Raw genomic sequence first — 16,134 nt, forward strand, 5'->3', positions numbered from 1 at the left:
AGAGAGAGGGACATGCTGGAGAAGGAGAGACCTGGACCACTTCATCCCAGCAATCTGCAGCACAGGTAAAGATACTGATGAGGTGCAGGAATGTGGACAGACGCAGGACAAGATGGATGTGTGGAGTTTCATGACGTAGTCAAGACAAATGTGGGCGCTGACTTTTGCCAAAGGCCTTGGCAAAAAGACGGCGTGAGTGGTGGGAGCCCAGACGTTAGAGCACATCCATCTCCTTCAACAATTTCAACTCGATTTTCCTCAATTGCTCAACCATCTCCAGACACACCTTGAAGTAATAACAGGAATCATTTTGTGTACAAATCAAAAAGATTCAGAGTTTTCTCATCTCCAATATCTCCTCCACTGACACAAGGAATCCGTATCATTTGTCTGATGTCTCTCAGTGAGCTGTATAAGCTGTATGAGACAGTATGAGTATGAGACAACTACACTGACTGAAACTGTCACAGAAGAGTCTGTAGAGTTGGTTTGACTGAAACCCTTTAAGTCAGTCTTGAAATGTTCTTCTTAAACGGTTCTGTCTGATATTTACTCCCAGGTGACAGACCGCGCAGCAGGATTGGTGAACACTGATGAATGTCAATGTGGGCAGGACATGAGACATGAGAATGAGAAATGACATGCATCATGCGGGCCACCTGCGATCACATGTGCATGACCTAACCTGGGGTCTGGCGATTATATTCAGGGTCGTGGCACCTGCCACGTGGAGCTCAGCTTTTTGATTTGAAATCGGAAGACGAGACGCAGACGCTGGGAATCAGAGTGAAAAGTTTGTGTGTGTGTGTGTGACCTTGACTGCAGACCTTGGATACGTTTTCAACAAGCAGGAAAGAAACATGTTCTGACATTAGCAGACTAACTACTGGAGGATTTGGGTTTTCGGGGTCAAAGTGAGAGGACAAGGTAACCAAACCTGAGCCTCCGCTGCTTGATTGTTCGCTCACCGAGTAATTTTCTGGTGGATGGAAGGAACAGTCTTGTGCTTTTGTTGGACGAGCGTCACTGCAGCAGGTAAGCTAAAGCAAACAGATCTGTTTGGTTTTTCCTTTGTCCTGAACCACACACACAGCCACGCTCCATGACCCCGGTAACAAATAATCCCCTGACCTCTGTGCCACTCCCTGGTTGATTTCTGACACGGTCTCTGTGCTCGAGGCATCGACTGAGGCCAAAAACAACGACTAAAAACCAACTGCCTTTGGACTTTAGACAAAAAAACTTAATTTAAAATCAACCATGTCGATACAAAATGGAAGGGACAGAAACCGTATACTTTACAGGAGAGAAGACTGGAGTCAATGTTTCATAATTTCCTTCATTTAGTTTTCTAAGAACAGGAGTGACAGGAACATGTTTTATAGGCCAGTTACTTCTCAGAAAGACCACTGGCTTCACCAGCTGTGCAGACAAATTCAGCAGTGCTTAGTCCAGTAGAAGCCCTGATGAAGTCTGTGTTCCAACCCAACAGTGAAGGCGACTGTTTGCTCGATGAATGACCTCACAGAAGCTAAACGGTGAGAACAAAGGTCCAGTCTTGTTTTACAGAAATGTAACAAAGTATTGGAGAGTTTGACCCACTGGCACTCTTCTTCTTCTTCTTCTTCTTCTTTAAACAAATAACTGAAAGTGGCACAAAAGCAGTTAAGGTTTGTTTGTTTTCAATCAATGTCAAACTAGATTTGACCGTAGAACATATTTAAAAAATATATATATATGGAATATGGAAAATGCACTGGTGTCTGCTAAATGGCACTGTTATATAAAGTTATAAGTCACAAAGTTCTAAGACAATTGTAAAAATGTATTGATTTATAGAAATAAATTCCATATTGGAATTTTTTCTTTGCTGAAATCCATTATTTTTTTATATAGTTTTTCAGTTTTTTGCACACAGTCAGGTGTTTTTGTATTGTAAATAATAGGTGCATTGAATGAATGCATTAACAGCTGTCCAATAAGGAGTCTGAAGACGAGGCACAGGCCCCAGTTTCAAGATGTTGTGACAATGGTGCATGAATGATGTCGCTGCAGCCTGAGGCCAGTTACTAACAGTTCTTCTTCTTCTTCCAAATGGTCAAGTTCCTATTGGATGATCACCAACTGTCAATCACGCCTGTTTCATCAAAACGAGCCAGAGTGTTGAGAAAGTCTGGTTTTAATCTCACCAATGAAACATTTTGCTCTATCCCGCTGTCAGGGTTACGCAAGGTGAGCTCGTGTTCTACGATCAGAGGAATACAAAACTCATTTATCAAAATAACACCAACGTCTCTCTTTTTAAAGCTCAATCTCCTCAATATTTCATCCTGCTCTCTTCCACCCTCCATCCTTCGTCTTCAGATCAGGCCTAAAGCGAGGGTGATGAGTGAAACATTTTTTTCCCTCTCTCCTTCAGTCTCTTCAGTTCGTGGACCAGCTGCTCCCTGTGAAGGCTTTAATTTAAGAGAGCAGAAAATTCCATGGCAAAATTCCACTTAAACTGATGGCTGAAGGTTGTGGCACAGACTCTGCAAATGGAGCTCAAGAATGTTAGGGATTTTTTACATATTTATTTATTTTAATTTTCTTACATGCAAGTGTTTGTTGTTGCATTTGTTATCATCTGATATGAACTTAAGGAAGAGGTCAGGAATGGTCAGGAATGGCCTTTATGGGAAAACCAGAGTCCAGTGGACGAGTCATGAAGCATCAGAGTGAAAGGGCCAATGTGGTCAAAGGGAACACCACGAGAACAAAAATATCTAAACTACAATGACCAAAACACGTTTTTTTATTTTCTTGTAAGCTGATTGGTTAATGCTAAGTTGTGTAGGAATAGCCATAAAATAGTCATACAATCTATAAATGCTTTTGATTTACCTTAAAACTGTGAGAAAGAGGATGAAGTATGGGATTTCTACTAATACTTTACTACTATATCTACTATTAGACTTTTAGAGAATAGGATAGAATTAGATTTTGTAAAATGTTGTGGGTAACAGATTGCATAAAAGACAAAAAAATGTCAAAATGCTCAAAAAAAGAGAGAGAGAATTTAAATTCAAACCAATTTCACTCAGAATTGTGAATATAAAAACTCTTAAATTCATTTAACTGAAATATCTGCACAAACATGTATGATCCTGATTTTTGTCCCAAAATCTGAAAAGGGCAGGATTTTGACTTTGATCTCAGAAAGTCCATTACTTTTATTATTTTCATCAAAATGTCTTTAAATACAGTTTTTATTCCCAGAATCACTGAGGCAAATTTTTTTTTAAGTCATTCTTGAAAGACTCACCCAAGAATTTCAGCAAAAGCCTGTCAGGAGACCCATAAAATCCATTTTTGGACCAGATTAGGCCCTTGGTCCATATGTTTGACGTCAGTGTCGTAGGAGTTATAGAGAAAGTCACTCATTCTGTTAAATTAACTGCTTAATCTGCTTAAAACCCAACACAACAGCCTTGACTAAAGAGTTAAATGTGATCATCAGACACAAATATTGCAATTGTCTTTAAGATGATGGAAAGTCTGATGTTGAAAACTTAATCCTCCAAAGCTCTTCAGATCCACACACACTCTACATTTCATCGTGATTGACAGGGGGATTCTGTGTCTTCGGCTGTGGTCCCAAATAAAATTACACTTTGAAAGCTAAGCCCATTATTGTGTCCTTCACTGTCGGGACACTTGTTTTTTTCTTTTTATTTATCAGTATCAAATTACCACACTGATACTTCCAAGTTGGTAAATAGATAGCATTCTTACAGGGTGATGCAGCGGGAGTTGGAGGAGAGCAGAGTGACGTGAGGTGATGCGGTGATTACATTTGGTGTGAGATAACTGGTCGCTACGAAACTTCCCTTCTCTAATTGCCATTTCCAGATCCTCTCTGCTGTCAGTCACGAGCACCAGCTTTAAGAAGCCACAGTTCCTCACACATTGAACCCATTTAGTGTTTTCACAGTCACAATGCGGCACAAAAATGCTCTCCCACACTGACGGCAGGACTTTTTATTGACTTTTTTCCCTGTTCTCCTCTTCCATGGAGTCATTGACACCATCGACACAAACTCCCAAAACCCTGAGCTCAAAACTTTGCCAGATGAACTCAGACTCAGAACTGTCAGGTTTCTAAGATCTAAGATATAAAACTGGACTTCTGAAACCGCCACATGCGGTCATTAACTGTTCTTCCATTTTTGTAGGGAACAGTTGCATCATACGATGAGGAAAACAAGCTCTTATTTTCTTAGTGGCAAGAACTTAACACTGATGAAGCACCTTTGACTAACTTTCTCACCAAACTCCTGGACCTCAGAACAAACACATCATCTCCGAGGCATTGAGCTGCTCCCACAAAGGACTCCAAATTAATGGCGACTCTAAAAGTCACCATTAGACATGAAAAGAGCTGCCATCACGCCAAACCCTTCTGCTCTGCCCAGTGACGTCTGCAGGAGTCTGAGCTCAGCGTCTTTGAGCCACGGTGCGTTTCTCACCTCCACAAACCCAAATCCATCTCCGTCAGGACACTGTAAATCCTGAATTCATTCTGTGCTAATTTGTTCATCGTTGCCTTACATCATATCCAGCGGGTTTGTGATGTCATTGTTTATGCAATAACTCATAATGAGGAGGGAAGGCCACGCTATAAGTTTTCACCTTGTACAAACATTTCTCCACTTTACTCATTTCTGCGTGACCTGAGATGCTCTGCTCTCACACAGATGAGAAACGCTCGCAATTTATCACACTTTTAAAACCTGTCTGGTCTGCCAGCTTTAAGGATCGGACTTATCTGAAAAGCATCACTGAACCTGAGCTTTTAACTAGTCGAACAGAATTCAGGGTCAATAATGAGGGTGTCTACAAAAAAGGGAAGGAGGCAACTCTACCCCCCAAAGAAAGAAACAATATTAACTTTGTTACCCAATAGTTTGAAAAAGAAAGAAATATCAAAATAATTTTATTGTGCGAGAAACACGTCTGTTATGATTGGATCTCCGTTGATTAAGTCAGACAGAGTAACAGTGCGTTCTGATGGAGACCACAGTCCTAAATGTCTGCAGCCAAATTCTGGAATTCTTCTGCCAGTCTGTTGAAGCCAGTACTTTTATCTTAGATGTCGTCTGTTGGGGGAGAAATATTAGCGCCAGTGCCTCTAATAGACTAAAAGTCATTAGAAAAGCTGGCTTTATTTTTGGCTGCAAACAGGAGACATATGAGTTTGTCGTGAGGAGGAAGACACTGAACAAACTCTTGTCATTTCTGGACAATAGAAACCATGTGTTTAAAAAGACCATGTGCTTAAAAAGATTTACTGAGAACTTTCCAAAACACTGTGGGCAGGCCGTGAAGCACTAGCTTAAAAAGATTTACTGAGAACTTTCCTAAAACTGTTTGACACGATGGTTCTGACTGCGCATTTATACGCCATATAATGTAAATATTTACGGTAATGCACCTTGTTTTAAAATGGTCAGCTTGGCTGGAGTGTTGGTTGTTCCTAGCTTAGCTGTTATCTTTCTGATATAACGAGAAGGATTATGAGGATTTAACAGTTTTCAGTCTCATACCACCTTCCTTATATTATTTTTGTTTTAAAAGTACCTCCACCAGGTACTAAATAACTAACATCAGATAGTTATTTTCCACTATAATTACAAATATGATATTTTACATGTTTTTGAGCAGCAAGACAAAAAGGCAGAAAAGTCAAGTAAAGAGTCAGGACGACCAATCTACAGAATCCAGCAGCTGATCGTCGACTACTTTGGTCCATGTCACTTGTGCAGCTTATACACAGTCGAGTTAAAATCCAGGCAACAATCACAGCCGCTGCCTATGGTATGTAAAATTGGCTGAGTGTACTTCCTCTCCCAGCTGGTCCACATATGAAACTAACTGTAGAGATTTCACTTTGCTGACAACACAGCATTGAGAGAGAGAGAGAGAGAGAGAGTGAGAGAGCGATGATGTTGGACGTGTTGGCTGAAGTCACAACATTCAAATTGAAGGAGTGATGTTAGTAATGGTGTGTTAGCTTCAAAAGCATTTTCCAAGTTCCTCCGTCATTACAATGACTGTCATCATGGCACAGCCATCCGAAGCATTTCACTATGAAAAACACATGGGACGCTCTACTGCCTTTTATTATGGAGAGAGAAAAAAAATCCTTATCAATCTGTGCATCAGTGTTACATACACGCAGGCTAATGCACCAAGGCAGAGGTCAACAGTAAAAAACTGCAGTTGGAATTAATGGCATTTTCTCTGATTGATCACATTGTTATAATTGAATTTAAAAATGAATTCAAAAGTTGTGTACTGTTAACCTTTGTTTAAAAACCACCGCTTCATTTACAGAAGGGCAAGGACATTTGGTTTGCAAACATTTAACAATAAAGGGTCAAAGTACTTCAGTACTTCAATTCAATTTTGCAGTGATTCCCAATACTGTAGTTCTTTGATTTAACTCCATCATCAGCATTAAGATTCAAAATGAAAATACTCATCAAGTGATCAGCTCTATTTGCCATTTCTCTGTTCATGTAAGCCCCGCCCCAAACGCTGCGATTGCTTAAGACACATGATGGCACCAGCTGCAGGCCAGTACCAATCAGCATCCTGCTGAGGCACGTTTAACAAAAACTGAAATAAATAAAAACATATTTATCATAAATAATGACATTTGCCGAGCCCTAAATTACATTTATCTGATAAATACACTAATCAAAAGTACCAGTGATTAGAGAATATGTTTGTGGGTCACAAAAAGCTGCAGTCGTGTGTAGGTTTAACAGTTTCAGAGGTTTTATGTCAAGAGTTCGAATACGAATGTCATTGTCATACAGTAACTCTGGTTTTCTGGAGGAAGTTCTGACAAAGGCTGTTGTCATGTTCTAAGGGACGAAACAGTTGGTTTCTATTTTATCCTTTATCGGCTAAGAGTTAAACTCTTATCCAAACATTTTTTTATATACTTTGTATTCAAGGCAATATGTCAGACTAGAAGATTTCTCTGGTGAATGCTGTTTTTTGCAATTTGTTTTTGCTTCTGTATCAACAAAAAAATAATCTTCCTAAACAAAGATATTACATTCTTAATCTGTATAAAAATGTCTTGTTTATAAAAGCAAATGGAAAATAATAAAAAACCTAAACTAAGAAAATGATCAATTTTTCTTTGGGTTCGGTGATGGTTGATGGTTTCAACTGTAAAAATTCATATTTTCCTTTTTTAAACACATCTGTTCTGTAAAGTCTGAGCCTTCAGGGGCCAAAGTTGGCCCGAGTGTCATCTGACTTAACAGAGTCGTGTCCACTCTTGCCAGTGGATGAAACCAAGTTATTCCACTGCTGATTGTCTTCACTGACTCTCCAGGAAAAAAAAAAAGAGACCAATAAATGTCTATGTCACTGCATAAACATCATGTAGACGCTGCTGCCAGATGGACAAGGAAAGCAGTCCATGGTCCAGACCTGCTGGCAGGAGGAACTGGGGAGAGGTTGTGAGACCGTGCCACGGAATGGCTCATCAGCTCAGAGAGTGAACATGGAAAAGAACCGCACTGGTCACAACCGGCACTTCATAACAAGGTGACAAGGCTGCAGCGCTGACACTGAGACCTGTTCTGTGTCATTAGAGCCGAGGCGGTGGGGGAGTGGCGCTGTTGTTGAGTCATAGACAACGTGTTGGTCCAGTGAAGAAAAATATCCCAATTACACAGCGTATCGTTGGACATGCGTGATGAATTAGACACCAATAAAAACTCATAAAGCCCTTATCTCTATCTTGATCCGCTGCGATATAAATTTTGTTCCCAAGATGAATTGGTGAGATTATTGTAGACACTAACAACAACATGTGGTGAGATCACACGAGAAAAATTGCAAGAGAAACAACAGGCTTTTCCAGAGTGAATAAACAAGCGTCGTTGGCTCTGTGTACGCTGGGTGGGCTCTGTGGTGTGTGTGTGTGTGTCTGGGGGGGTGGGGGCTGATGTGTGGGTCTGATATTAAAAAGTTTCCTCTGCAGACAGTTCAGGTTCCAAGCTAATGAATGTTTGGCACAGAGAGCTGCTGCAGGACAGACTGGAGGAGAGAAGAGAAAGGTGTGTTGAAGCCAAGCTGAACAAGCAGCTAATTCACCATGTGTGTGTGTTTTCATGTCAGCAGCAGCTCTTTGGAACGGCATATGGATGAATACAGTATATTTCTGTGTGCGTTACAACCAGCTCACATGTGCAACGTAAACAAAAACACCATCAACACATTTATATGTACAAATGTGCATTTGCAGGCAGATGATTCCAGGTCTCAGCTGCACCAATCAAAAACATGTGTGCTCTCAGACACTCAACCTCCTCCAGGCTCATCTTGTTTTGGACTGAACACTTTCATCTTCATCTCCATCCATCAGTCGCTTTCTTCTTCTGTAATCTCTCCCTCTCTCTCTCTCTCTCTCTCTCTCTCTCTGAGCATGTGTGCGGCATAAATGGATGTTCACGTAATGTTTTGCGTGTTTGTGTGATGTCGGTGAAGGATGATGTTTACTGTATACACGAACTATCAGCCCTTTTCAACCTCGATCCATTCATTCCTTCTCCTCTCTGTCCTCCGTACTTCCTCATCTCTCCCACATTCCTCCACTCCCTGTCGTGGAGCAAACATGTGCACTGACTGTGCCTTCAAACTAAATCCCTGATATAAACCAGAGGCTTTGGAGATGAACAAAAGAAACAGGTGTACAAATCGGTGATGTAGTGAGATACGCATGATCTAATCTTTCAAACGATCCAGACTTTCAGAGTTCATAATGAGCTCGTGGACAATCAATTGCATTCAAGCAAACTCTTGGAGAGTTCCAGCTACTAAATAAGTATTTGGGTAATGAAACTCAAATCCACATATGTAACGTCTGCAAAACAAAAACAAAAAGGCTGCAGTTCTCCGTTTCACAGCCGTCTGGACTCTGGAATCCTCAAAGGCCCTGTTCAGTGCTAAGTACGACTGTTCACGCCTGACACTGACATGTATTCCTGTTTGTTGATGCCTCTCTTGTGACCAGATCTGGCTTCTCCTGCGCTGCATGTGGATTTGCAAGGACAAAATTATATTGTAAAGTGAATGTGACAGCACAGATGTGTCCACTGACAGTGTTTTTCTGTCTTTGTAAAAAGGTCTTGTTGTCCACAAGAAGAAAAGAAACGGTCAGGGACTGCTGAGAGCTTTAAAATAATGCTGCTATAATATAAAATATTACTAAAGGTAAAAAAAAGGTAAAAACTAAATATTTTGCAGACAGTCAAACATATATAGAATCAACAACACGTTCAATAACGATCACTGACTCAGATCTGCATCATTTTAAAACACTTTTAACTTTGGGGTTGTGACCCCTTCTTAGATCTTCTGGAATTAAAATGAGATCACCTGAAATGTCAAGTAATTAATATAAGAAATACTGATAAAAACATCATGTGATAATTAGTCTAATCTCTGTATTTACGACACAGTAAAACAAACAAGGATGAATTCTAGACAAAATAAATGTCTCTGGGGTTGCCAGAAATTTGTGATGTCAAAACCCTTAGGTCACTAGCCAAAAAAAAGCCTGGGAACTACTGGGCTAACTGCTCCATCAGTATGTATTAGACACAGTTACTGAGTAAAGAACGTTTGTTTTAACTGTTCATGTAACTTAAAATAACAAACTCTTTTAGAAGGATTAGTTTTGACTAAATTACCTTAGATAAGAATTCCTACCTTTGAAGGGGACATTTCAGCTGGCTTCTTCACTTGCCTGTTTAGATTTTTGGCAGATTATAAATCACTGACATGGTAAATCACCTACATAGCACCTACAACTCTCTCAAGGAGTAGACAAACATTCCAGAGACACAAATGTGTGACAAAAAGCCATGAAATAGTATTTTTGCTATTTTTCTTTTTAACTATATGTCTGCATTTCTTTCGATAAATATGCAATGAACTGGATGTGTTATGTACAGGTGAAACACATCTGTGAGAACAGGTGAGGGCATCACAGTGGGGACGCCCAGCAGGAGGCCGGGATCACAGCAGCATAAATCTTACAGTCAGTCCTGCTCCGGTCTTTGTGCCTGATGTTAAAATTCCTCCAAACTGCCAATGTTGTTGAACTACTCAAATAAACTACCATAAGGACAATGAGAGATTGAACTGAAAGAGGAAAACACTGGCCGTGATGTAGAGTACTTACTGTATGCACAAGATATTAAAAACGATCATAAAGCTGAGGTTACGTATAAGAGAAAATCAACCGAGTGCTTTTGGTTAAAGTATTTTGAATTCACTTCCAGCTGTGTCTGACTAACAGGTTTCAAATTTGAATAAACTCAACCACGGTGGTGTGCACTGTTACTTTTTCAGTATTTAGCAAGAGGGAGCAAGTTGGGCAGACAGCATGTTGTCTTCAATTTGCTCTCACAGATTCGGTTGGCAGGCGGAACATGGACACCCACCTAAAACATTCAGCTCAGACACATTTTTCCTCAGCGGAAAGCAGATAAAGCTCCATCAACACGGCAAAAAAAAAACCCCATGTTTCTTGTTAACTCCCCTTAGACTGCCTCAAAGTGACAAGAAGCTGGCCTCCCAGTGCCAAGTCTCAGGAATCACGGAGATGAGACTAGACTCCACATTTGCCTGGAAGCAGGCAGGAAAGAAGAGAAAGTGTCCAACAGCTGTTCCTGAAAGGAAACCCCCCTCTCTTCAGCTTTCGGTTCATCGTCAGTGTTGGAAACTGACAGGCTTCACAATTAGTTTAACATTCACAAGGTCTTGCATGAGCTACACTGAAATTCAGTGCAGTCACGCTACAACGTAGTCAGAGTTCTGTTCCTGATTACTGACCTGGGAAGGTGCAAGTCTGGGGATTGTGGTATTGTCACTGCATGAGCCACGGAGGATGCATATAAGAACCGACATTTGTACAAGACGTGTACCGATGCCTTCACTGACCTCTCTTGAATAAAACATGTTCACGTGTTCTTGAAAAACCAGTGAACTACGAGTCATTCTGCCGCAGACCTGTGAGCTGATGGAAACAGTCTGTGCAGACTATTGTCCTTGGCTGCCAATGGTTTTGTGCTTGATATACCTGTAGTTAATATTCCTTCTGATTCCATTCTTTTGAAGAATGCATGAAAATATTTTGTCATTACTTTCCCATTATTTTAAGGTATTCCTGAGTAAACCTGTTCAAGGAACTTAAAAGATTAAAATCTGTTTTTCAAAGGTTTGTTGCCCGGTAACCTCCTCCCTGTCCATACTGAGGTCCAGACAGTTTGAGGCAAACCAAGTACTGAAAATGTGCCACCATCTGTTTTCAAGATCATGTACGATGTTGGAGATTCATAATTTTTTTCATTAGTCAAGGGTTCTTGGTTCGATACCAGCCAGTGTCAAATCCAGGGTTGGTTTGCGTCAGAAAGGGCTTTGTGTCTGAAGAACTTCTCTGAACTCAATCAATTCATCATCTTTACCCAGCTCTCTTATGCAGCACTACTGACTGAAATGCAGCCCCAAACACGTACAGAGCCTCGTCTATATTTTACTAAAAATTCCAAACAGCTGTTAGTGATTAATTCCTTCACATACTAATGGAGATTCAAACCAAAAACGTCAAACCTTTTTGTGTGTTTCCCTGGATCTTTTGCCCAGTCTCTACTCACTGTTGCCCCACCTTGGAGACATTATTTGGCTGCCAGCCTTCCTTTAAGACTTTTTTGATAAGCCTTTGGTCAACAGTTGATGATTGAATGGAAAAGCCAAATGCATTTCTTATCCTGAGCTACATCCTTCCAGTTTTTCGTTCTTATTTTTCTTTTTTTTCTCTCCAGAAGAAACTACTTTGATATACCATTAATCAGACTTTGACATTTTTCTGGCCTGCTACTTTGTTTTCTATCTTTTATTTGTTCACTTTCTTCTCATTTCGTAACGAGTGTCTGTACACTACGCCCAGATAGTCCCAGTTCTTGGCTAAAAGCCCTTTGTCAAATGTTTTGGCAGACAGATAATGATCACGTAGAAGCTTTGTAGGACCTCAACAGATTTTGTAAATTACAAGTGCATTAGCTTCCTTTCATTGTAAAAGATTGTCGGCAGGGAAAGCCAGAGACTTATGCGCACAACTCTACGTACTGTAGGTTTGTGTAAAATGGAAACATAATAAATCCAAGTTATGCTGGTGTCCAGTTTGATTTTGGATTGCTACAGGTAAAAATTTTCCTGGAAGAACGGATTAAGAAAATATTAACAGACACCAGTGATGGAAACATTAGAGCATTTGGAGTTTGTTTACCTGACTTCTACCCTGAAGTGAAATTTGTGTAAAAATGTTACTGTGATTTTAGATCTCTGTTTAAAAAAAGGATACACCTTAAACAACCCCAGATGTTCTTTCTGCTCTAACGGTTTTAATTTTTTCAAATACAACAAGGATTAGTAAGGAATGTGGAAAGGAGTGCACACACACACAAACACACACATACGAGTAGGTGCCCTCAACACCAGTTGCTTCCTCTTTTCTCACCAACAATTCGCCTGGTGAGGAAGAACTTGAACACTTAAAAGCTGGGACAACATTTCCCAAGTGAAACCTTGCTGTTGTCAGCCAAGATAAACTTCCACCAATCACTGGAAATTAAGTCATTTTCATAGGAGGCCTCTCCCCAGCTGCGACGCTTGGGCGTCTGCAGGGGTGTGGCCCTCAGGAGCGGCCCTTCAGTAACAGGCTCCAGGAGTTATTGGGACCCTACGATGATTGCCCGGTTTCTTATCTTACAGCACACATAGAGGTATGCCGAGATGGTATCAGCTGCGTGTGCGGAAATCAAACGACTGCTGAACACTTTCCAAAGTGCCAACGCAGTGTGGCCTGAATCCCAGAAAAAATATTTACTGTACGGTGTCTGAGTGAAGGGCTGTGGCTTCGTTCAGCGGAGGTTTCCAGATATTGTGTTGGTCTAACATTACAACAACATTAATCAATGCTATGGTACAATTGTTTGGCTGGCGCTGATGGCCGTTAGCACTCTGCCAATCAACGCTCCTGAATGGGGGCCAGGTGAAGGAGTGGTAAAATCTTTGCACGATTGCAAGGATGCCAAAGACATCTGCAGAGCCAGTGTTAACCAACGCTGATGGAAAAACACTGGGCAGAGACATTAATCGACGACCAATCACAAACCTGGCTCTCCAGGTTTATTATTTGGATTATTTTGGAGGTTTCTGGAGGTGATTCAACCTTAACATGTATCTATGATTGTAAAGTCCCTTCATGCAACATGAGTTTGTGACTCTGGGCTGTAGAAATTAACCTGACTTGACTGGTTGACCACAAGACAGAAAACCAGTAGTTCCTAAATGATGTACAGTATACCACATAGCATTATGAAGCATTTTCAAGGTGTTTCAAATGTCATCTAAGAATATAGTCCTTAAATACAGCATTCATACATTGTTAATATAATTCTTCAGCCTACCTGGTTTAGGTCCCTTCCCACCTTGGCCTGCTGGGTAAAAAACAAGAAGAAAGACAAAGTTAATGTTTAGATCATTTCATTAAAATACACATTGCTTTTTCTTTTTCTTTCTTTTTTCCCCTTTTTTCTATAGTATACAGTACAGTATTCGGTTTAAACATTTGAACATTAAGCGCTTGCTTTCAAATATTTTGTCATTCTTTTTTTGCAGGACCTTCTTTTTAAATCTTAGTTTCAACACCACAATATAAACAGTGTCATCTGTGGCTCATTAGGGTATTGCACGACATTTAGAAGACAATGACATTGGCTCCTATAAGTCTATTAATAATTCACAGTCTTCCCCAGAGGAGAGAGAAAGGGAAATTTTTAAGGACATTTTGCCCCAAATCCCTGTTTACATCTGCCCCCAACAGAGGGCAGATTTTGTGATGTGTTGAAATTTTTGTGGCATTTCCCTAATATTTATTAATGAACGAAAAAACTTTGGCAAAAAGACAAGTATATGTACACATACCTCCTAATCTCACTCCTCCTGGTCCAACACCAACTGGTACTAGACCACCTGGACCCACACCGACGCCTGCACCACCTCCATAACCTCCGACTGTAAAGGAAACATGATTAAGCACATCATTATTATTCCTGTCTTCATTAATCAACATTTTTGCTCAACAGTTTTAATCAACATATTTTAAAAACAAAAAATCAAGAATAAAGTTAACTGACCTCAACGTTTAACCAAACCACAAAAGCTGTAAAATGTTTTTAATGAAATGGCATTGATTTAGTGGCTGGTCTGGACAACATCGTTTTTATCACAGCAATATCCTGAGTTGAATTATTCTAACTTGTGTCTGGAAGTCTGTTTCCTCCAGATCTGTCTGTAGAAATGCAATCTGTTTTATCTTGGTTTTTATTAGGTTTAATTTGTTGGATTCTCCATCTCACAAACACGTGCAATTTGAACTTAAAAATATCACAGTGTTGAAATGGTTTAATTTAGAATAATCTATTCCCAGAAAGTTTGTCTTGTACATTTAAATACTCCAAAGAGGGCATATTGGATCAGACTGCAGCCAACGAGATCTGCCAGAAGAGAGCAGCTAAAAGTAGCAGGATTCTGCTATAAATGTGTTACTGGACAATGCCCGAGTAAAATACTGTAAAAAACTAACTGGATACAAAAACAATAAAAACTTACTTACTTACATGTGGTTCTGCAATAGCCTGGTGAACTAAAATGTTAGGTTTAACAGTCCTGACACCAGAGCTAATGCTAGCTATACCAGTCCTGGTTCAGACACAAGTGCTAACGTTAGCTAGATTAGTCCTGGTTCAAACACCAAAGCTAACATTACCCACAGAAATCCTGTTAATGACACCGCAGCTAACATTAGCTACAACAGTTTTGATACAGACACCAGAGCTAATGTTAGCTGCAACAGTCCTGATACAGACACCAGAGCTGTCTGTTAGCGTTAGCTCAACAGTCCTGGTACGGTAGAGTTAGAAATAAAAAATTAACATTTTTTGTTGTTGAAGTATGTGTGATTACATAACATCATATGTGTTTACAATAAACAAGACCAGTCTCCTTAGATTTAATACAAGCTAACACAGTAAATCCAGGGTGCACTCACCTCCAGCCTTGGCTGGTTTATATCCTGCAGGGCCTGCTCCAGCAGATCCTTTTGAAAACAACAACAACACAGATTGGTGAGTATAGTTGTACCTACATGAGTGGTTACAGGTGTGTGATTTTGCTGTTTAGAATCCCACTTCATAACTTATTATTTAAAGCATAGTAATTTTATGTATGGAACCCATTCCAATATTGTATATTTTTATATTTATTTCAGCACACTGGCACCTACTGTGTGTTAATTAATGCAAGAACAATAATAGAACCGCAGTAGAGTTCCAGTGCTGTAAGTTTACATACAGTATACACACAGAAAAATGACATTGGTTTACCACATAAAGCAGCTACTAATGTTGACAAGTTCAAGCCCAGGTTGACATAAGGTTGTTTTATTGTTTTTTGCCTTTTTTTTAACAGTCTTGTTGTACAGTTCACCGTGACTGTTATACCTCCGCTAATCACAAACAGACTCTGTTGTGGCTGAGTCCTGGTCTAAAGCTGCCAGACAGCCATTGGAGGCAGCTCTGTTACCTGGAAAGAATCCAGTTCCTGTTCCAACACCACCTGGTCCAATCCCAGTCCCAGTTGGTACATACACACCTGAAAGACACGAGAGTGGGAGCAAAAGGTCAGAACCAACATACGAGAGATGATTTTTTTTTTTACAATAGCATTTGTAAACACTGACCCAGATCATATCAACTGTCACTGCAAAATAACTCAGGTCAGAGCGTGGATTTAAGGACAAGGTGTTTTTTTTTTGAAAATTCAAAAGAAACAAGAACATTTTTGTAGCTCAATCAACAGCTACACCCTTTAACCTCATTCCTAGCAGATTTCTGGCCCATTCACTGAGATTCTTGTACGTCAGCACCAAGCACAGTGGCCTCATCCTCCTCTTTTGTCGTTAAAAAAATTACTCCAGTTGTGCCGAGAGAACTAACAGCT

At 40.1% G+C, this 16,134-nt stretch overlaps 1 protein-coding gene across 1 annotated transcript in view; it reads right to left on the reverse strand.

Moving 5' to 3' along the window:
- elna (elastin a) overlaps positions 1 to 16,134 on the reverse strand; it is a 47,496-nt gene that overhangs the window by 21,220 nt on the left and 10,142 nt on the right. Inside the window, exons 2-5 of the mRNA XM_017031877.2 lie at positions 15,718 to 15,786; positions 15,185 to 15,232; positions 14,059 to 14,148; positions 13,542 to 13,568 (exon numbers count right to left, since the gene is read on the reverse strand). Of these exons, the coding sequence (XP_016887366.1) occupies positions 13,542 to 13,568; positions 14,059 to 14,148; positions 15,185 to 15,232; positions 15,718 to 15,786 (234 nt within the window). The remainder of the gene's footprint in view (positions 1 to 13,541; positions 13,569 to 14,058; positions 14,149 to 15,184; positions 15,233 to 15,717; positions 15,787 to 16,134) is intronic.

This window comes from Cynoglossus semilaevis, chromosome 4 (assembly GCF_000523025.1).
Source record: "Cynoglossus semilaevis isolate Cse_v1.0 chromosome 4, Cse_v1.0, whole genome shotgun sequence".
Classification (NCBI taxonomy): Eukaryota; Metazoa; Chordata; class Actinopteri; order Pleuronectiformes; family Cynoglossidae; genus Cynoglossus; species Cynoglossus semilaevis.